The sequence below is a fragment of the Lissotriton helveticus genome, chromosome 8 (genome assembly GCF_964261635.1).
Source record: "Lissotriton helveticus chromosome 8, aLisHel1.1, whole genome shotgun sequence".
NCBI classification, from domain to species: domain Eukaryota; kingdom Metazoa; phylum Chordata; class Amphibia; order Caudata; family Salamandridae; genus Lissotriton; species Lissotriton helveticus.
Window position 1 is genome coordinate 849,419,212 of NC_136069.1, and position 22,069 is coordinate 849,441,280.

The following is a 22,069-nucleotide window of genomic DNA, read 5'->3' on the forward strand; positions in this document are numbered from 1 at the left end:
GGTGACATCGACAATCACTGTCAACAAGCAGGTTGACATCGAGGCATTCGTTGATGTCGAGAACTCTATCAATGTCGTCCAGGCTTGAGGAGACCAGGAACAAGAGAAGGCCCTTCTATTCCTCATCCGTCTTCGGAACATCACCCAGCGCCTACTTTATCTCCTTCACCACCTCTGCCTGCTCCATCTCCTCCTACCCCTCCTCCTCCACGTCCACGTCCACCTCCTCCATCACCTCCTCCTAAGTCTCCTTCACCACCAGCTCCAGTAACACCACAGAAATCAAGGTCAAGATTGTGCCATCATTCTAAGCGCCATCACCATTGTCACAGCTCTCGACATACTTCGACTTCTTCTGAAAGATCTCATCACCATCATCATTCACAATCAAGATCTTCTACATCTACTGGTTGTTACTCTCCAACACTGACTGACTCTCCACCTCCACGAATTTCACCAGTGGATGATGAATCCACTTTTCAAGAAGTTCTAGTGAGGGGAGTCACAAAACTAAGTATTCCTTTATCTGCTCCAACTCCGACAATATCTTTTGTTTTTGAGACCCTACAACAGCGGTCTATAGCTAGACCCATGTTACCACTGGTGCCAGGTCTGCTTGAACAGGCCATGGAGCTCTTCCTCACTCCAGACTCCGTCAAAACAGCGCCTTCTACACTTCACAAGAATTATCATCCTCCAGAGCAGGATCAGCTTTTCTCCCCACTGACCAGGCTCCTGATTTTGTAATTGTAGCAGCGGCAAGGAAACCAAATGCCACTGCTCCTTCATCTATGGTCCTTCTGGACAAAGAAAACTGTAAGTCAGACTCTGTGGGTCGGAAGATGTGTGGAACCGCAGCAACGTTCATGAAGGCAGCTGCATTCCTTACTTACTAGGCAGATGTGACAGACCTCTGTGGGAGTCCTTGAATCAGTTTCTTGACCATCTGCCCAGAGAAAAAAGGGAATAATTCAAGGAGATCCTTAATGAAGGTCTGATGGTTTCAAATCAGGTGATTAGTGCAGCAGAACACTCTTCATTATTAGCCACTGTTAGAAATTGGGGTCTCTAATTGGCAAAGGTAGGCACCTTTGTCCAAATAGGGATCCTTGCTTCTAGTCAGGCTAAGGGGGATACACACTTTAGATAACCTCTGCTCACCCTCTTGGTAGCTTGGCACGAGCAGACAGGCTTATCTCAAAGGCAGTGTGTAAAGTATCTGTACCAACACTCACAGTAACACAGTGAAAACACCACAAAAGGACACCACACCAGTTTAGAAAAATAAAATATCTTTATCTAAACTAAACAAGACCAAAACGTCAAAAATGCAACATACTCAGTTAAAAATATGACTTTCAAACGGTTTCAAGAACTTGTACCATAGAAAACTATGGATGCGTGACTTTTCACCAAAGTACCTGTAGTTGCGTCAAAGTTTACCAAGCCAAACTGCTGCAGCACGGAAAACAAAGAGATGCAACACTCCTGAGACCCTAAGGAGGCGATGCGACAGTCCCGCTGTAAGCAGAGGAAGGGTTGCATCGATTCTGATATATATTGGGAGTGATGCGTAGATTCTTTGTGCCCGTTCCAGGCCGCAGGTAATGCATCGGAAGAACTTGCCGCACAGGTACGATGCATGGAAATCCGGGATGCGGCGGCGTTGCGCAGCACTGGGTTGGTCCTTTTCAGCCTCGATCCCTCGATGCATCAATACTTGCAGCGACTACAGGCGCTGAGACGGTTTTCGCAGTGGCGTGCCGAGGCGTGGCAATTCTTCTCACGCTGTGAAGATGCGTCGGGAAAACAGCCACAAGAAGAACGATGCGTCGATTTCTGTAGTTCTTTGAGTTTCTTCTCTCTTCCAGCTCCCAAACAGTAGCAACAACCTCCAGAGGCCCAAAACTGGCACAGGCACCTCAAGGCGGGTCAGAACTCAGAACAGCAGAGTTCAGGGTAACTGGGGGTGAAATCTTTGTGTCTCAGAGACTTCTGAAAAGGAGGCCAGCTCACTTCAGGCCCTTGGAGATCTCCTTCAAGCAGGGGACACAGCACTCAGCAAAGTCCTTCTCCTTTCCTTGGCAGAAACAGCAACTGCAGGCAACCCCAGACACACAGCAAGGGCAGTACTTCTCCTCAGTCTCTCCAGCTCTTCTCCTTGGCAAAGGTTCCTCTTGAGTTCTAGGAATTATCTACAGGTCAGGGGTATAGGTGTGATACTTATACCCCAAAATGTCTTTGTTTTCTTTGTGAAAGGGGGTCTGAGCCCAGTTTAAACCAGTTCTGGGGGCACTCTGCAAGTGCACAACAACATCCTTTGTCAGTGTGAGTCTTGGCTCCAGACACATCACAGGGGCCGGAGCCAGCATTGTGGAAGGCAGGCACAGCCCTATTCAGGTACAGATGCTACTCCTCCCACCACTCCAAATGCAGACCAGGCCTATTCAGCCTAGTGCTGACTCATCCAGACTCCTGGAGCCACTGCACTTTCCCAGGCCCTATCACTCCAAAGCCAGTCAATCTACAAACAGGCAGAGGCACACAGGAAGGATGAACAAGAAAATAGACACTTTCTAAAAGTGGTATTTTCAAACACACAATTTAAAAACCATCTTTACTAAAAGATGTGTTATTAAATACTGAGTTCGAGGATACCAAACTCCATATTTCTGTCTTATCCCTATGCTTGTAAAATTTAACAAAGCATTCCCCATTCTGTCCTATGGGGCAAGCTAGGCTTTCAATAGTGAAAAACGAAATTGGCAATATTTCACTATCAGGACATGTTACACACACCAGTACTTGTCCTACCTTTCACATACACTGCACCCTGCTCAGGGGGGTTTCCTTGGGCCTACCATAGGGGTGTCATATGTAAGAAAAGGGAAGGGTAGGGCCTGGCAAGTGGACGCACTTGCCAAGTCGACATGGCAGTTAACAAACTGCGCACAGGCACTTCGGTGGCAGGCCTGCAACCTCTTTTCAGGGCTTCTCACGTGGTTGGCGCAATCAGTGTTGCAAGCCCACTAGTAGCATTTGAATTACCAGCCCTGGCACACTCAGTGCACTTTAATAGGGGCCTACTGGTAAATCAAATACACTGACCACGGATTACCAATCACAATAACAATTTACACAGAGAGCATATGCACTTTAGCACTGATCAGCACAGGCCCCCACCAGGCCCTTAAGGCCTTCTGTAGCTCCTCCTTCCTGGGGGTCTTCGTGGGACATCCAAAGTTCCTGCAGAACTGCTTGAGGTTACCCACTTTGTAACTACTTAACATTTCAATATCAAACTCCAGTTCTCCAACATTACTTCTGGTTTAAGGGTTACTCAAAAATAGGATAAAAACAAAACACAGTATGTGGTTGCGTAGTGGTCTGCACTAAACTTAGTGATGTACACCAATCACTGTGGGTCAAGTACAAATACAAGTTCAAATCCTCACCTCTGACCACCAATGTTAGAAATGGGGGTCTCTAGTTGGCAGAGGTAGGTACCTTTGTCCAAATAGGGACCCTTGCTCCTAGTCAGGGTAAGGGGAATACACACTTTAGATAACCCCACCTCACCCCACCTTGGTAGCTTGGCACGAGCAGACAGGCTTATCCCAAAGGCAATGTGAAAGTATTTGTACTCACAGTAACACAGTGGAAACCCCACAAAAGGACATTACACCAGTTTAGAAAAATAAAATATCTTAAACAACACTAAGATGACAAAAATCCAACATACACAGTTAAAAATATGACTTTCAAAAGGTTTCAAGAACATGTACCATAGAAAACTATGGATGCGTGACTTTTCACCAAAGTACCTGTAGTTGCCTCAAAGTTCACCAAGCCAAACAGCCGCAGCATTGGAAAACAAAGAGATGCAACACTCCTGAGACCCTGAGGAGATGATGCTCCAGTCCCGCTGCATGCAGAGGAAGGGTTGCGTCGATTCCGGTCTGTATGGGGAGTGATGCATCGATTCTTCGTGCCAGTTCCGGCCCGGAGGTGATGCATAGGGAGAAATTGCTGCACAGGTATGATGCATGGAAATCAGCAATCGATGCGGCGGCGCTGTGCTGCGTCGGTCCTTTTTAGCCGCGATCCCTCGATGTGTCAATTCTTGCAGCAACAACAGGCGCTGCAATGGCTTTCTTAGCGGCACGGCAATGCATGGAAATTCTTCTCGTGCCGTGAAGATGCGTCAGAAAAACAGCCGCAAGAAGAGTGATTCGTCGATTTCTGTAGTTCTTTAGTTTCTTCTCTCGTCCTGCTCCCAAACAGTAGCAAGGATCAGGCATTTATTCCAGATACTTTATTGTAAAAAAATAGACAGAAATTAATTCAGACCCATTCTACAACTCAAGACAGCCAACAAGTGGTTTCGGCGAGAAAAGTTCAGGATGCTGGCACTACACCAAATTTATCCTCAACTACATTAAGGGGATTGGCTCTTCTCAATCGACCTACAAGACGCGTACTTTCACATTCCATTTGCAAGAAAGCATTGCAATTTCTTGAGGTTCATGCTGGGTCAGGACCATTACCAGTATTGGGTCCTCCCATTTGGTCTGAAATCAGCACCCAGAACATTCTCCAAATGCATGGCAGTGGTCACTGCCCATCTACGGAGACACAGAGTATTCGTCGATCCATATCTAAATGATTGGCTCATCAAGGCATCCTTGGCTCAAGAAGTACAGATTCATTGCAACTGGACTCGTGATCTCTTACAGAGGCTGGGACTTCAAATCAATCACAACAAGTCCATCTGTACCCCAGTACAGACCTTGCACTATCCAGGAGCCTCCATCGACACATTAAAGGCAAAAAAGTTTGCTTCAGAGGAGAGACGCTTATCCATCCTTCGGATACTCATCCAAGTACAAAGACACTACCACTTGCCAGGAAGATGTTATTCTTCGATACTAACTCCACTTAGCAAAACCTGGTTTACACGTTTCCTCAATAAAAGTTCACCTGGCAGCCTTGAATGCCTATAGAAAATGTCCCTCACAAAGCTCCTTTTTTTAGAAACCCAGTAATTAAGGATTTCTTAGATGGTTTAAAAAAGGTATTTCTTCCCATCAGATGCCTTTCTCCTCCATGGGAGCTTAATATAGTACTGTCATGCCTGATGCAGGAACCTTTCAAACCCATACACAAGGCATCTCTTCAAAATGTGTCTTGAAAAATGGCTTTTCTTGTAGCGATCACTTCAGCCCACAGGGTTAGTGAAATCCAAGCTCTTTGTTCTCATGAACCTGAAACTGTCTTCCATTCGAATAAAGGTAGTTATGAGAACTCACCCTAAGTTCCTCCCCAAAGCGGTATCGGACTTTCATGTCAATCAAATAATATCTCTTCCAACATTCTTCCAGAATCCCTCTAATCCAGCTGAAAGATCCCTTCATTCCCTGGATGCAAAGAGAGTTCTTAGGTTTCATCTAGATAAAACTAAGAGCATTCACCAGTAACAACAATTGTTTGTCAACTATGGTCCAGTCCGTACAGGGCTGGCTACTTCTAAAAAATCAATTTAGAGATGGATAGTGTCTTGCATTTTATTATGCTATCAGAAAGCTAACAAAAGTCTCTCAGCCAAACCTAAGGCTCATTCCACTATAGGGAAGGCAGCCACTATGGCCTTATTGCACAATATTCCTATTCTAGAGATCTGTAAAGCAGCTACCTGGAAATCAGTACACACATTTACAAAGCATTAATGCCTAGATTTTGATGCTAGAGCAGATGCTCAAGTAGGGCAGGCTTCACCCAGAAATCTCTTTTCTTAAGTTCTTTACATTATCCTCTGTCTGGTTCGTTGTGTTATTTTAGGATGGGCTTGCTATTCTATTCAGCGCTCATGACTATACATGTAAATCTCCGGCAAGAGAAGGAATGGTTTCTTACCTGTAACTTCTTTTCTCTCGCAGGGTATTTCCATTATAGTCATAAGCGACCCTCCCTCCTCAACTGCGGATTAGACAGAGGAATTCCTTTATTACATATCTATTATCAGAACCCTCCAAAAAGAACTGAAGTAACTGCCTCCTGCTATGCATTATGGGATACTGGTGGTGCCTGGTTCCTTAAAGGCATAGTGTTCTTTTTTTAGACATATAACAGCAGCCTATGAGGCTACTCTGTCCTACTCCTTTCATGTCTACCATAAAAAAGGATTTGTGAGAGATATTTATACTGATGGACACTAAAATTATCTGAAATGTGCTTATTCTGGACCCTTTTTTCTCTTCAGGATGAAGAACCTGGCCAGTGTAGCCTAGGTAAATAGGCTGCATAATCTGTCACATAAGAACACATATAGAGTACAGTAGGGCGTACAGATCCCAATGTCAAACCCGTCAGCTAATGGAAGTTCAGTTGCACATGGCACTAGGTCTGCTACAGTCCCCCTGTGATCTTCAATGCTGAGAACCATTTTGTGTCGGGCAAACAGCCCCAGAAAAGAACCATATAAGCAACAAAAAAAACTATAAAAATAAACAAAAGCAGGGAACCCCACCCCAACCCAGCCCTCCCCCTCCCCAACCCTGGTGGTGGTGAAAACCATACATGAGTAAAGTAAGGCACACGGGTGGATCGAGTATGTGTGGCTGCAGTAGCGGAGCCTAAACTGTGCGGGGGTTAGCGAGCGCTGTAGTCAGTTTGTGACAGGAGAATTAGAATTGGAATAAGTGCATGGATCTTCAGGAGGGGGAAGAAACTGCCAAGGGTCGGACCCTGGAAAGGTAAGACACCAATGGGCCCCCCTTAGTGTCGATGGACTTAAAGTCATCCAGGAAGATGTCTGCCAGGCCTCCATAGAGTGAATTCTTCACAGCCGTGAATGCCATAGCGAAATCTCCGGTGCAGCTTTCATTTTCCAAGCAAATGCTATCGTACATTTTGCCGCCCCCAAACATGCCCACAAGATAGATTTATCGGACTTTGTTTGGTGCTCCAGAGTAGGATCCCTAAGGCCAAGTAGTACCCCCTCCACAGAAGTTGGGACGAGGTATCCCAGGATGTCCTTTATATGAGAGAAGATTTCTTGCCAAAAAGGCCGGATACCGGGGCAATTCCACCAGATGTGCCGAAAGTCCCCCTGCAACCCGCAGCCCTGCCAGGAGAGATCTGAGGTGTCAGGAAAGATTTGTTTGAGTTTGGTGTGGTAAAGGTACCAGTCCAGTAATGTCTTGTAATGTGCTTCCCGTAGAGCCACCAAGTGGTTATGTTTATTATTTCGCCCCATAAATGTTTCCATTCGTAGTCGGAGACCACCCGACCCAGCACCTGCTCCCAGAAGGACATATATGCTGCTTGGGGTGCATGTAGAGTGGTGAGGAAGAAGGCATATAGCGAAGAGATCGCCCCCTTCATGTTTCCTGCCTTGAGAACCAACTGCTCCATGGCCGTGAGATCTCTGGTAGCAGTAGCCCTAATGTGAGGGAGGGTGACCCATTGCTTGAGCTGCAGGTAATGCTAGTGTTCCTTGTGTGAAACCTGGAATTCTCTTTTGCAGGTGTCAAATATCCGAACATCGAAATTGTAGAATAAATCTGACAGTTTTAGACAGCCGCCCTCCCGCCAGCTATCAAAAGGTCCCTTGTTCATTGCCTGTAGAAGGGCTAGAATAAAATGGATCACCCCAATGAGGAGAGGGGAAAGTGGTCCAGCCCTCCCGCTTTGTGACCTGGTCCCATACCGTGAGAGTAGTGCAAGTGGCCGTGCTAAGGTATGCATTTGCCGGCCTGTCGGATTTTGGTTTCCATAGGACATCATCGACGGTTCACCCCACAATCGCCCAATCCATATGGAGCCAATGTTTTTGCAGTTCTCTCACCGACCACTCCAGCACTACCCTCAGTTGAGTTGGCTGATAGTATAGTTGGAAGTCGGGGAGGGCAACACCCCAGTTTTGTCTGGGACGTTGCATAACGTGAAAGGGAATGCGTGCTCTCCCTCCCTGCCAGATAAACTTGATCGTAGATCGTAAGCGCGGCAAGAAATCACGCTCCAGTGCTATGGGGAGCGCCTGGAAGAGATACAAAAGCATCAGCAGCACCACCATCTTAACAGCGTTGATTCAAACCAAACCAGGAGATATATAACGGCTTCCATCTCTTAAAATCTTGATTAAGCTGTGATTCCAGTGGGGGGAAGTTCGCCTTATAGAGGTCACCGATTTTAGAAGTGAGGTGCACTCCGAGATAGAGCAGAGAGTGTTTGCCCCATTGAAGTGGAGTTTGGCCTTGCAGATTCGCCACAGCTGCATCCAAGAATGTGAGGGTAAGTATGGAAGATTTGGAGAGATTCACTTTGAAACCAGAGACCCGCTCCAAGTTGTGTAGATCCTCCTGCACCGCTCTGAGGGAAGTGGACGGTTCCAGTAGCGGCAGTATTACATCGTCTGCAAAGAAGGAGGCTTTATGTTCCGTGCCACCGAAGCGTATGCCTCATATTGCCTCATTGTCTCAAAACTGTGTAGCAAGAGGTTCGATGCTGAAGGCAAATAGAAGGAGGGAGAGCGGGCAGCCCTGACACGTGCCTCTACTAAGGTTCAAGGGGAGAGACTGGTGACGATTAACTAGGACCCTCGATTGCGGGAGATGGTAGTTGGCCCGGACCATATTGAGAAACCCTTCTCCAAAGCCGAATCTCTGCATAGTGAGAAAAAGAAAGGACCAGTCCACCCTATCGAAAGCCTTTTCGGCGAAGAGCCCCACCAGAATAGCAGGGATTTTAATATTAGAGACTTTTTCTATAAGGTGGATAGTGCGGCGAATATTGTCATGTGTTTGCCGCCCCTTCATAAAACCAGACTGGTCCAGGTGGATTAGAATGGGCATCAGGTCCTCAAGTCTGGCAGCCGAGATCGAAGAGCAAAGCTTTGCATCTAGGTTAAGAAGGGCTTTAGGTTGATAAGTTGCACATAGTTGAAGGTTCTTCCCCGGTTTTGGGATAACAGAGATGGCCATCGAGGCTGATACCTTGGCATCCAGCGCTATGGCATTAAACAGGGAAGTCAAATGTGGGATCATTTCGGAGGCACAGCACTTATAAAAGTGTACAGTGAGGATGCTACTAAAGAAATGCGAGCATAGAGACCAAATGGGTTCATATGTATGGCATGTATTAAGATGCCAAATGGAAGTTTCACAATTGAATGCACACAAATAGGATGCTAACAGGATCCTTCTAAGTTACTGATGAAAGCCAACTCGCCCGGTGAGGCATTGATATGATGGCTGAAACATGCTGACCTAAGGATACAGAGGATACTAATTTCCTCAGTTCATTCCCGCCTGTATTTAATTCAAACAGAGTGCCCTTTGAAAATGAAATTAACCCTCAGGACACCCTAGACTATTTTACATCTAGGAACTTACCCAATAACCAAAGAGCTCCCTTGGCTACCAAGGTTAACCCCAGCCAGATGCACTAGGTTTCTGTACGAGGACTCTATGATGAAGCATGCCACTTGGAATCCCAGTGAATGAGAGTACTTTTAATATCATAAGGTGATGCCTTGGGCTGGTAAAACAAATTGAGAATATGTTGAAGATGAGGGAATAGTTGAAGAGAGAGCTGACACAAAAATGAACATTAAACATAAGATGCTGACCTCTGTAAAAGCAAATCAAATAATTCACACAGGTGGAAAACAAAGACTTTTTTGCAGCAGGCCTTCTCTGTTTAATGATGACACAACTAACATACCTACACCATTGGATGGTGCCAGATGCTGGTGCTGTGGTGTATTTTCTTTCTCTGCTGAAATATATATTTTTAGCTTAGAAGAAGGCGTTCATGTAATGTGGGGCTGTACATGAATGTTTTTACGCAGGCCGCACAAAACATTTGACATGCCTAATCAACTGCCACCAATGTCCAATCAGTGAAATAGGCCTATATAAACAGGTCCAGCATATAGGAAATGTGTGACAACTGTGTGATAATCTTCAACTGCCTCAGATTGGTCTAATTGCTACTGAACAGAGGATTGTTATTTTACACATAAATCTTTATCAATTTTGTACACATTTAGCATCAATCCTATAGTAAGACACAAAATCAGAAAAGATTTGTCTGCAATGGCTGCACTTGAAAAGTAAAATTGCATCATTTTAGAGAGAGCACATGTCTGATCTCTGAGCAGGCCACATTGATATAACAAAGAACTAATGGACAAGTATATGTATACACCTTTTAAAGGTTACTGTTGTATAAATTCCTTGTTCCTAATGTTGCCGCCCTGGTCAATTTTTGTTTTTTACTAGGAGCTCATAGTGTAGTTTTATTGCTTTCTTATTTTTCTTAGGTTGATGGTATGGACATTTTGTGTGTCAAGGAGGCCACAAAGTTTGCTGCTGAGTACTGCAGGTCTGGAAAGGTGAGTAACTTTTCAAGCTATGATATGTCTGTGTCTTAAACGTAAGTGAGCAGGTGAAACTTTGAGTAACCTTGGGACCATACCACATAAAGTGAGCTCTGCAAGTGCTAATTTAAGATATGGCTGGATCCCAAAACATTTTACCTGGTGCTAATACATGTCTTTGGTTGTAAGTAAGGAAGTGCTTGTTGCAAATACCTTTCTCCACCGTATTATGAAAGCTGTTCTCTGTTGATGGAAATGTGTGACATTAATATTTGTGCTTATTAGTTGATTAGCATTTTGTTGTGGAGGTGATGTGTTATTTAGTTTTTTGTGTTATTGTATTTTTGTGCTGCATTTTTTAATTGTGCTGTTGTGTTGTACTGGGGTTATTATGTTGCATTCTGTGCTGACCACCACACAGCAAACCAACCCACAATTATCTATAGTGCTCCATTGTCTACCCTCTGAGTTATCCTTTCAAATCCCCCTTAATATGAATCCTACCCTTTTCCCTGAGCTCAACAATCCCTAATAGTTCCCTTCCCATCCCTTCCCATACTCCTAAATTATCCTTGATGCAACACTCAAGAACTCACTCTTGGGGAAAAGCTTCTGTAACCTAGCCCAAAACTAACTTAGTTCAATGCTAACTAGGACACAAGTTGAATCTACACATATGTACTTCCCGTCATCTCTGCTATTTCCCTATATTGCATAATTCACATTTCATAGTTTGGCAAGTAATCTGTCTGCACCTTCTATGAACCTTTAAGCTTGAGGGGTGTTTCAAGGAAGCTGTACGTCCTTTGCTTCTAAAAGTCTCATTATAGTTGTTTTAATTCCAGTAGTCTATATATAAATTCTGAGAAACTGAAGTAAGAATAAAGATGGCAGTCCTCCTTAACTCCTTGTCAATCTTTGCAGTCCAAAGAACACCTATTAGCCTTAAGTTATATTTTCAGGAATGGTTTTCCAGGCGTTCCAGAGCCATTTCTAGAACCCTCATTCCCAGCATCCAGTCTTACAATCTCAACAGACTTCTTGCTTGTTTTCTGCCTCACATCTTTTAACGACTTAGAATTTTTCAAAAAAGCTTCCTGCAGGAAAGAAATCTTAAAGTCTTGTTGGTGTAGCATATCATGTAGATTATTTAATTGAAAGTCTATTTTTATTTAGTGGAATAAAAATGTGGCGCGGTTCTTGTCTACAATTCTATGTGAGTTGAAGATAGTCTCCCTAATATCTGCTAGAGAGATATCGGATGTGGGAAAGCACTTTAAAGTCTTGCTGCTACCCCTAGTCTTAGTTGTCTGAATAATTTCCGCAAGGATCCTGCATATTCCATCTCTAGGGCTGTTACCTCTTGGAGATGGCCTGGCACTAATTCTCTAATTTTGCCCAGATTTCTGGTGTAAGACAAGACTACAGATGTAGCTACAGGTGTAACTACATATCAGGGTACCCATTCTGGGATGTTTTCATTTAACATTATTTCCTCATTCTCAGATTTCCTTTCGGATTCATTGGCGCCCACTTGCAAAACAACATATGATTGGGTCTTTAGGTTGGGAGCTTGCTCTTGGACTTCCTACACTGATGTGAACGTGTCACCTCCAGTGCATTCAGGAGACGTGATATGAGTAGGCTGAATGTATGAGTTACCCATGTTGCTTAATTCCCTCTGCACTGTACTGGACTCACTAGGCGAACTGAAGTGTGTAAGCCCCATTGAAGTTAATTCAGGTGAAAGAGTTGTGTCCCTACATGTATCCCCATGTGCAACAGTAATCTTTATATTCATCGGTCTACCTTTGGGATCCTCTGCGCTTGGGATAGTATCTTCTTCACAAAATAAGGAATTACTCCTCTAAGTTTCAAAGCGATCTTTGATTAAATGAGCCAATGCCATGGACCCAATAGGAGCTGTTTTTCAAATTGTTAAAACTTAAGTGTACTGGTGCAGTTTGCCCTTGACTTCTAAGAGGTAGATGTCTGCGGGGCGGGTGATAAAATCTAATCAAATGTTTTCTTTGCCTTAGCTCTAGCGTTCTTTGACCCACTGAATTCAGGCAACGTTGAGGAGGATAGAAGGTTTTTATTTGCATATTGAGACAGCCTACTTTTTCAGCCTCATGTATTTTAAGCTGATCCAGGTGTTGCAGATGTCTCTTTCATCTCATCTTTTTGATATTTCCTATCTCCTCTTAAATTTGGTATAATGCAGTAAAGGGTGCAGCATAACCCTACTTTTTTTGATCCATGAACAAAGTTTAAAACAAATATACTCCTAATCAGGCTCCCCACTAGAGGGCACTTTCTCCAACTCCTTCCCCAGATGGTACTTTCTTGGGGTCCTCTCCACCTTGCCTCATCCCCTTTGTCTATCATCTCCTCCCTTCCCTACCTCTTGCTGCCGACCAATAGACCAATATAACAGTGAGAGGAGACCTCCTGTCCACACCCCACAGGCCTCAATGCCTCTGCTCTTCCTTCCTACGGCTCGACGGGGGCACCCAAACAGCGGATATACTTCAAACAGAATTGCCTCAGCAAAGCAAGTTGGGAGACTGACACCACAAACATAGAGACTGAATTGGAATTTAAAGGCTCCACTGACTTAAATGCATCCCTTGATCAGTGGTATCAGAGAACCTCCTGCCTCAATTTTCACTGTCCCGATGCTGAAGGACTCCAGAGGTCACAGCACCTTTGCCGATGCTTACATGCTGGGAGTACCATTACCTGTGCTTGACCATATGTGGTGCTGGCCTTACTTTGAGCGGTAGTACATTTACTTCTGATTTGGGCTCTTTTTGGCTGTAGTAACTATAGAAGTGCAGTTTATGAATAATAATGAATTTACTATTTTGTGGGTGGGTGCATGCTCCTCCCTAAACCCCTTCTTAACCTTTCCTAAACCTTTTTAATGTTTTCCTTAACTCCTTCCATTTAGTTGTAAGTATTCCCCATTTTCCAGCCACTTTCCATGTCCCTCAACATTTACTACTAAATAGGATATAGCCTTACGGTTAGAGCGGTCGACCTCGAAGCTGGGGAATCAGGTTGAAGTCTCGGCAAGGATGCTCAACATCCTGTGATTCTGGGAAAAGCACTTAATCTTCCTGTGCCTAACAAAAAATGAATGTGTCCGTCTGTAACAAAACTGGTGCTCATTTAAAGCGCTCTGAAACCCGATGTCTTGGGTCTAGTTTGCGCTATTTAAAAATCTGGGGGAAAAACCCATATACCTACATGTGCGGTGATCTCTGCAGTTGGCGCAAATATCTCCACAACAAAAAAGATAGGATAGGTGGAGTAATTGACCCCTGCATTTAGGTTAGTGCAAGGCATGGTGTTAATAGTACCCCTGCATTTAGGTTAGTGCATAGCATTTTGTTAAGAGTACCCCTGCATTTAGGTTAGTGCACAGTGTTTTGTTAATAGTACTAGTAAACATACTACAAAAGGCAATTTGTGACTAGGGTCTAACGACGAGCTGCCTCAGTCTACCACCATCATCCCCCACACACGCCTCAGAGACTGAAAACCTTAAGTTACATCTGTATATATTTTCACATTTATTAGTCATGTAATGTCACAGAGTTGCAAAGGTACTGGGATTGCTTCAGCCTCACGCCCACATTCTATCAGCCTCACTTTTGCTCTGGTTTCATGCAGTGCGGACTTTTAGAACTGATTTTGGGAAAGGGTGTGCCGAAGTGTTTGAAATGCCTACTAGTTTTTGCTGGTTCTCATATGGAATATGTGCTTCAAAAGCTGGTGATACAGCTTCAGGAATAGGGTGACCCTTTTCGGATGTATGACATTACAACGCATGCTTTTACATTGCATGCTTTTACAACGCGGTTTTTACAACGCATACCATTACAACGCATAGTGCTTTTAGGCGTAGTGCTTTTAATTTACTATTCCAACTCCAGTCCCCGTGGATAGTAGGGAAGGTGTTGGATAGTACATTAAACACATTCCCTATCCTAGAGCGCCCCCTAGCGCAATGCGTTGTAATGGTTTGCGTTGTAAAAGTTGCGTCGTAAAAGCACTGCGTGGTAAAAGTTGCGATGTAAAGGTTGTTTACCCCCTTTTCCCAGTGTGCCCTGCTATTCTCTCTTTGTTTTGGTTCATATTTTGCACAAGCTGCAAATTATTATCACTCTTTAACATACTATTATACACCTTTTGACTTTGCCCCAAAACACCTAAAATATGAATAGAATAGGAATATTCAGATAATATTCATATACAGTTAGTATAGATAGAAAAGACTGTTCTTTTCGCAGTTTTACTAATAGGGAGTTGAATGTTTAGAAGTCCATTTGCAAAAGCAGGTAAGAGTCTATAATACACCCGACGTACTACTTCTTGTACTCGGAAATCCTTTTGTGAATCGGCCACTATGTATTATGACTCCCAGAAGTCACAGCATGGCTGCTAAATAGCATGGTTGTCACCCAACGCTGTACGTTCACTTCACTCTCTGCCTATTGGGGTGTCATGTGATGAGAGGGAAGGTTAGCTGTATTAACTGTGGAGAATGATTATGACATAAGGAGTACGAAGGGATACTGTTCATCAATCTCAAAAGTTGCTATGGTTTATATGTGTGATTGGTGGCCATGCTCTGGAAGTCCTGTTACTTTTGGGCCTGGTGATGTCATCATGAGTGATATCGTCACGAGGCCAGAAGCAGAAATCGTACCCTAGATTTGACATCGTGCTTGAGCCCTGACCTAGAAGTGACATCACTTCTCTCGCCTTCCTCGGAAATGATGTCAACCATGAGACCAGATTTAAAGTTAGAATCCTCAAGTGACGTCATTATGCCTCTTGCCCTAGAAGCGTTGGTGCCCACAGACAACACTCACCCGAAAATGGTATGGGCCATGGCTCTTAACTCAAAAATATCCTCATCTTGGAAACCCTGAACCTGGAAGGGACACGACACCTTTGACCTGATCCCATCATACAATGTGCAGGAAGTGATCAGGACCTTATGAGTGCCTGACGTACAGACTACCCCAGCCCAATAATCTTAACTCAGTCCAATTCACAGGCAGTGTGTGGTATTCTTTATTATAGCTAAGCCACCTTCACCTGTTCTGTACTGTGGCTCTTGCATGTGCATTGTATTCTAATATGAAATGTATTTAGTTTGGAATGTTTGGCCTCAAGCTGAAGTCAGTTGTATGCTGGACTTTTGAGGATGAGGTCTCTAGCTCAGAGTTTACAATAAACTCTTATTAATTTCACCTGTGCCTTCCTGCTCATCATTTCATGGACAATACTACATTTTGGCGACAATTGGACTTCACCTGCATCTATAGACATCAACCCAACTGCTATATTTTGGGAACTTTTCTTATTTGTTTTCCCTTGGACATTCTGAACTTTTCTTCAAGGATTCACCTACTGTTGAGGATCAAGGCATATCCTTGCTACATTCTCTGATAAGCCTTAAGAACTTTTTACACACACAGACACGCGCGCACACACACGCGCACACACACACGCGCACACATCCCTCCCTCCCACCCCACTCACCGGGCTCTTTCTGCGTGTCCCTCTCTCCCTCGGTAGCGGGTCAGTCTCGGCAGCAGGCGGGGCTCTCCATGAGCACGGGAGCCCCGCTAGCTCACACGCTCACGTCCGACTGGCTTCACGGGCACAGGAGGGCGGGGTAGGCTCCCGTCTGCTTCCTGTCTTTTTGCAGCCCCGCCCCTGTCCCAACACAGGTTGTCTGGCTTCCTGTCCAAGCCGGGCTGCGGCGGTGAGTTTCTCAATACCGTACTTGTTTCTTCTGTATCTACCTACGTCTGGTTGTTTCTTTCTGGCCCTCACTCTCTTTCTCTCTCAGACTCCCCTCTTCATTATTTTCTTCTTTCCAATAGCTGACCTAATTCCTCTCTTACTCTTGCCCTGTCTTTCTCACCTTGACTTCGTTCTCTCTTTCTTTACTACTTTACTTGTTAATTAGGTTACACAATGTGCTTCAGTGCCATAACCTTGTGCCTTGCTAAACCTCTTAAGCAACACTGTGGGGGTTCAAATGCTGATGAAGTTTGTAATGTGCCAAACCAACTGCAGAAAAAGGCAGTTGAATATTACGTTGCTCATTGGCACTTATTTTTTAGTGCTGCAGTAATACCAGGATTAGGGTGCAAACGGTATTCCGTGTTGTGTGGTAATAACGCCGCTCGCACAAATTCAGCGGACCAGCCGTATATCTACGGCGGCCCCTGGTCTACCCCGGTGCAATGCTGCCCTATTAAAGTTACCCCCCGCCACAGACACACACATGGCTTAGCACCCTGTCTTTCCACTCACCTGCCAGCCTCCGCTCGCTTCCCCTGCCCCTCTGCCTACCCATGCATCTCGCGCTCCCGCCCATTAGTTTCTTCTCCCTCCCCACCCGCTGTCTCACTCTCTTCTCCCTTTCTATCGCTGTTCCCCTCTCCCCCCTTACGCTGTTTCCCTCGCATCTATCGCTCTCCACCTACCGCTCGAGTCCCCTCTCTTGCTTTCTACCGCACTCTCTTCCTCTTTCACCGTGCCTCTCTACCTCTCTCTATCCATCCAGTCCCCTCGCCTCTGCATTGCTCCTTTCTACCATCATGTTCCCTCTAGCCCTTCTTTTCTAGCTCTCTCCCCTTCATCCCTTCCTCTGTTTCTCCCTTCCCTCCCCATATTCCATCCTCCTGTTCACCGTGCCTTCTCGTTCCTGCTTTAATTTGCAGCAATATTTTCCTGTGCCCCCCCCACCCCTTGATTTGACATTTTATCTTCCCTTGCTGTTAGTCGCTATACATTTATAGCTTTCTCCTTTACTTTTCTACATAAAGGAAATTAACATGTTCAGTACACACGTGCTCACATTTATTTTGATTAATCTCAAGCTTTCCCACTATGATTACAGCATTGTTCCAAGTCTGTAAGACTCAAAGTTTCCTATTCATGGATTTTATTTGACAACCTATCTCTTTTTAAACAAGCATTTACAATGCCATAGGTCTCGCATTTGCGAAAGTTTATGCTATTGGCATTTGAAATGACAATGCCTTTTATTTATTTGTTCAAAAAAACCAACACATTAATAAAAGGCATTGTAATCTACAATGCCAATAGCTCAAACTCTAGTAAATGCGAGGCCTATTGCATTGCAAATGCTTGTTTGCTTTGCTTTTATTTTAGCCTTAGTTGTAATCTTGGCTGTCTGCTTTTCCACTGGGCTATTTGCTAATCGTCCTGGTTGTTTCATTTTTTTTCGCCAGGGGGGATATCATAGATGCATCGTCTGTTATTTCTGAGATTTCCAAGGATGAGGTTAGGACATAGGGGTTAGAAGATTTATGTGGGTTTGCATTTGTAGGTTCATTAACTTCAAGTATCTCTGCCTCTTTGCCCTTACTTCTCATGTTATTCTCGGATACTAAAGTTTCCATTCCACCTTCTGAATCAGTCTCCTTTAGAGTGGCATGCAGTGCAGATTTAGCTGCTGCCAGTTGCTCCTCTACGTGAATGATTTCATTATTAATAAGACCACAGCATTTTATTAAATATTTAGTGATGGGAGCATTGTTAGTGGGCTTCTTCCCCCTTCTTTCTGGAGTTTTCATTTGCCCATGTCTAGTCAATGTTAGTTAATAGAAACGGCGTCGGGGATAGTCACAACAACTCCAGTAAAAAAATAAATATATTTTTATTGATTTTCGCCCAACCGTAAACGTCTGGCAATGTACATTACAGTAGCTTAATTCAACTCCAAGCATTATATCATCATTTGGTACATCATCTAGCCACTTTGTATACACACTCAAGTACCCCTCCATTCAGCCCGATCATATCCGGATCCATTGAGCGCCCAGTATCCATGGCAAGGTTTGCTTCCTGTACTCCTTCTGCACATGTTTCAATAATCTGATCAATCAATGCATCAATGTATATATAAGCCAGTCTCTCCCCCATCCCTTGCCACTGGTGTGTCCTATAGCGTACTAATAAAGCAAACCACACTGTATAGTCATTACTGTTAATGCAACTCCTCTTCCTCTGGTCTAATCGGTCTGATCTAACATGGTCCTAGTTCGAGATCTGCACCATTTGGAACTGCTGGGAGCAGGCTATGATCCACTCGCTCAGGTGTATCCATTGGCATTTCCAGCACTGAACCTTCATCAGACTCTGTGTCCGGCATCTGCAGGGACACCACCAATGCCTCCCACACCTTTGCTGTTTCTATGGCCCTATCTTTGTTGGACCTCCTAGCATGCTGGAATCGCACCGTGCTCTCACTAGTTGCCCATTTAATTAATTCTGCCTTCCTGCGCGCAATACTGGGCCCTCGCCTGGATTTCCAGTGCGTTGTTAGTTCTCTTTTGGCGAGCAACAATCCTAAATCCAAGAACTTACTCGTGACCTTTGTCTTAGACGTATGGGGAAACCAATGCAGTATGCACGTACCCATGTCCGGTTCTATCTGCCTATCCGTAACCTCAGAGAGCGTGTCAACCACTTCCTCCCAGTATGTTCCCAATTGCGGGCAACTCCACATCATGTGAGGAAACTCTGCCCCCACCAAATTGCAATGTGGGCTTTGGACTGTATCCAATCCAAAATACCTATTATTCTTGGCTGGAGTTAGATACGCTCTATGCAATACAAAGTGAATCAGCTGAAACCTAGCATTGCCCGTGCTCTTCCATGCTCTCTCAACTGCCTAGCCCAAGTCGCCTCAGGGATCTCCTTACATAGGTCTGCCTCCCATTGCCGTTGTAATCGGCTCAATGGTTGTATCCCCTCATTCACCATCCGTCTGTACAGACACGTTATAGCTTTACCGGTCCCTGCCGCCATCACCACTTACTGGCACACCAGCGATGTCAATGGCTCCGATAATCCTCCACCCCAGTGATGTTGGATTGCAGACACAAGGGCTGAATACAATAGGAAGTCGCCCCTGGTAAGGTCATAACCATCCTTGAACTCCCAGTTCCTCCCACACGGCCAGCGCTGTCCAGTCCCCCCATGTGGAAGAGCAGTGCACATACCCAGAGGAATCTCTGGAGCGTACGGTCGAGTTATCCCACCTCTAGCTTGGCTCCGGTTGCAGCATAGCCTCAAAGTCTGCTCTTCATGACTTAACGACCGAAAATGCAATCTTTGGTGAAGTATAATAAAGGACAGTACATGACGCGGGATCCACCGACCCATCGGGCCATCCGATCCTCTAACTTCTCTTGCCACTGCCTGGGTAAACCACCGCCGCTGAGCCACCAAATAATATAGTTCAAAGTCGGGAACCGCCCAACCACCCTCAGCCCTGGGACGCATCATTGTGGTCAGAGCCCCCTGCCGTCTGCCGCTTCCCAACAAGAATCCTCCTACCAGAGAGCGAAGCATTTTGAATAAGGAGCTCGGTATCCAAATCGGCAGCGTCCTAAAGTAGTATAACAACCGTGGCAATGCCACCATCTTCAGGAGTGCTACCCGACCAGCTACTGATAACGGCAGCGTGCTCTAAAAAATTAAGCTACCCTTAATCCCTCTCATAGCTCTGCCTATATTACGGTTCAACAGGTCCTCTTCTATATGATAAATGTTAGTGCCAAGGTAGGGTCAGCAGCAAGGCTCCCATCGTATACCCTCCACCTGGGTGGGGCCCGGCATCCACAGGGAATAGACAAGTCTTTGCCCAGTTCACCCGCAGCCCTGAAACAGCGCCAAATGTACGCAGAAATGTCATCCCCTTCAGTGCCCCCCCTGTATTGCCCAGGAACATGAGTAAGTCATCTGTGTGGTTCTAGTCCAGTGTAATACTTCCCCGACCTGGCATGTGCAGCCAGCGGCTCGATCGCTAAGGCAAACAGCAGGGGAGAGAGCGGGAAATCTTGCCGCATTCCCCGCCTAATCGAACAGGAAGAGGAGATCGTCACCCCTGTCCGAACCCGAGCTGTCGCAGACCTATAAAGGATCTCAGTTCATCCCACGAAACCCTCCCCCAGTCCCATCACTCACATAACTTGATACAGGTACGGCCATTCCAAGCTGTCAAAAGCCTTTTCAACATCAACTGAAAGAACCCTTGCTAATGATACAGAGCTGCAGTCCCCCCCAAAATGCGAAGTAATTGTTGCATGTTAATAGACGTATTCCGTTTGGGGATAAATCCCGCTTGATCCTGGTGGACCAGCTGTGTCATGTACGGGAGGAGTCGGGTCGCAAGTATCCTACTCAGGATTTTATAGTCAGCTGTTAACCTCGAAAGTGGGCGATATGCCGTCTTATCAGTGGGGTCCCTCCCAGGTTTCAGCAGTGGGATAATAATAGCGTCCTGAGTGGTTGCCGGTAATGTCCCCACCCTCCGTGCCTCTTGGAACATTGCCAATAAACGTGGAGCTAAACAGTCAATGTACATCGAGTAAAATTCAATGGGTAGCCCATCCACCACCATTGTTTTGTTACGCAACATATGCTTAATTGCCCCCCTAATTTCGCCCATCGTGATCTTCTGCCTTAGCAGATCAGCTTGTTCTTTCTCCAACTCGGATAATGGCAAATCCAATAAGAACAGCCCAATGGCTATCTCAGCATGTCGCTGTTTGCTGCGGTAGAGGTCAGTATAATAATCCAGAAACAACCCATTAATCCCCTGCTGCGTATATACCAACTCTCCTGTTGGAGTCTTCAGGCCTAATGCGGGCGATCCTTGGGGGTTCGGGTTAGCCAGCCATGCCAACAACGTGCCCGCTTTATCCCCCTATGTGTGCACCCTCGCCAGGTATGATCGGTGATCAAAGCAGCGCAGCCTATCCACCTGCATTGCTACCGCCTCTCTAGCATCCAAAACCTCCCCTTGTGCTCCCGGGTTTTCTGGGCGAGCCCTCTCCGCTGTTCGCAAACGCTTTTCTGCTGCTTCTATGTTGTTCAATAGTGCCTTCCTCACCCCCACCATTTTAGTGATACATAGGCCTCCACTACCACCTTAAACGCATCCCACTCCAACGCCACTGTTGACGCTGTGCCCTAGTTCTCGCTAAAATATTGAGTTAAACCTGTCCCAATTTTTTCGAGGAAGACAGGGTCCTTCAGCGTCTCCGGTCGTAATCGCCAGGTCGGTAGAACGGATCTCTCCCGAGCCACCGTTTCTTAACTAATAATGGATTATGATCCGATAGCATTCTGGCGAGATATTCACTATGTTCTACTTTTGCATGAATGTCAGGGGTGCATAATATCGCATCGAGCCTTACATGCAATTCATGTAGGCCATAGTAGTAAGAATCGTCCTGCTCCTCTAAGTGGTGTGCACGCCATGTATCCACCAACCCTCAACTGTCTTGCCACATACGCCTAGCCTTAGAGATTCTATGTATGGGGGCATCGGGCAGCAGGGGTGGGACCTATCGATCTCGGTATCTACAATAGAGTTGAAGTCCCCTCCCATCAATATTGAACCTGTCAGGTGTGGTGCTAACCTCCCCGATAGGTGATTAAAGAAAGAAATCTGATCCACATTAGGGGCATATATACTACAGAGTGCCACATCCACGTCATTAAGGCGACCCGCCACCACCACAAACCTCCCTTCCGGATCCACTAACTGTAGCACGGGCTGGAATGGGTCTCTAACCCATATCAGAGCCCCCCCTAGCAAAAGCCAAGTAGGTCGTATAG

The 22,069-nt window shown here is 45.4% G+C and overlaps 1 protein-coding gene across 1 annotated transcript in view; it reads left to right on the forward strand.

The window, feature by feature from the left end:
- The window catches only part of LOC144771790 (pyruvate dehydrogenase E1 component subunit alpha, somatic form, mitochondrial-like), a 105,457-nt gene that overhangs the window by 42,500 nt on the left and 40,888 nt on the right, over positions 1 to 22,069 (forward strand). The window contains exon 3 of the mRNA XM_078656073.1: positions 10,325 to 10,396. Coding sequence (XP_078512199.1) covers positions 10,325 to 10,396 — 72 coding nt within the window. The remainder of the gene's footprint in view (positions 1 to 10,324; positions 10,397 to 22,069) is intronic.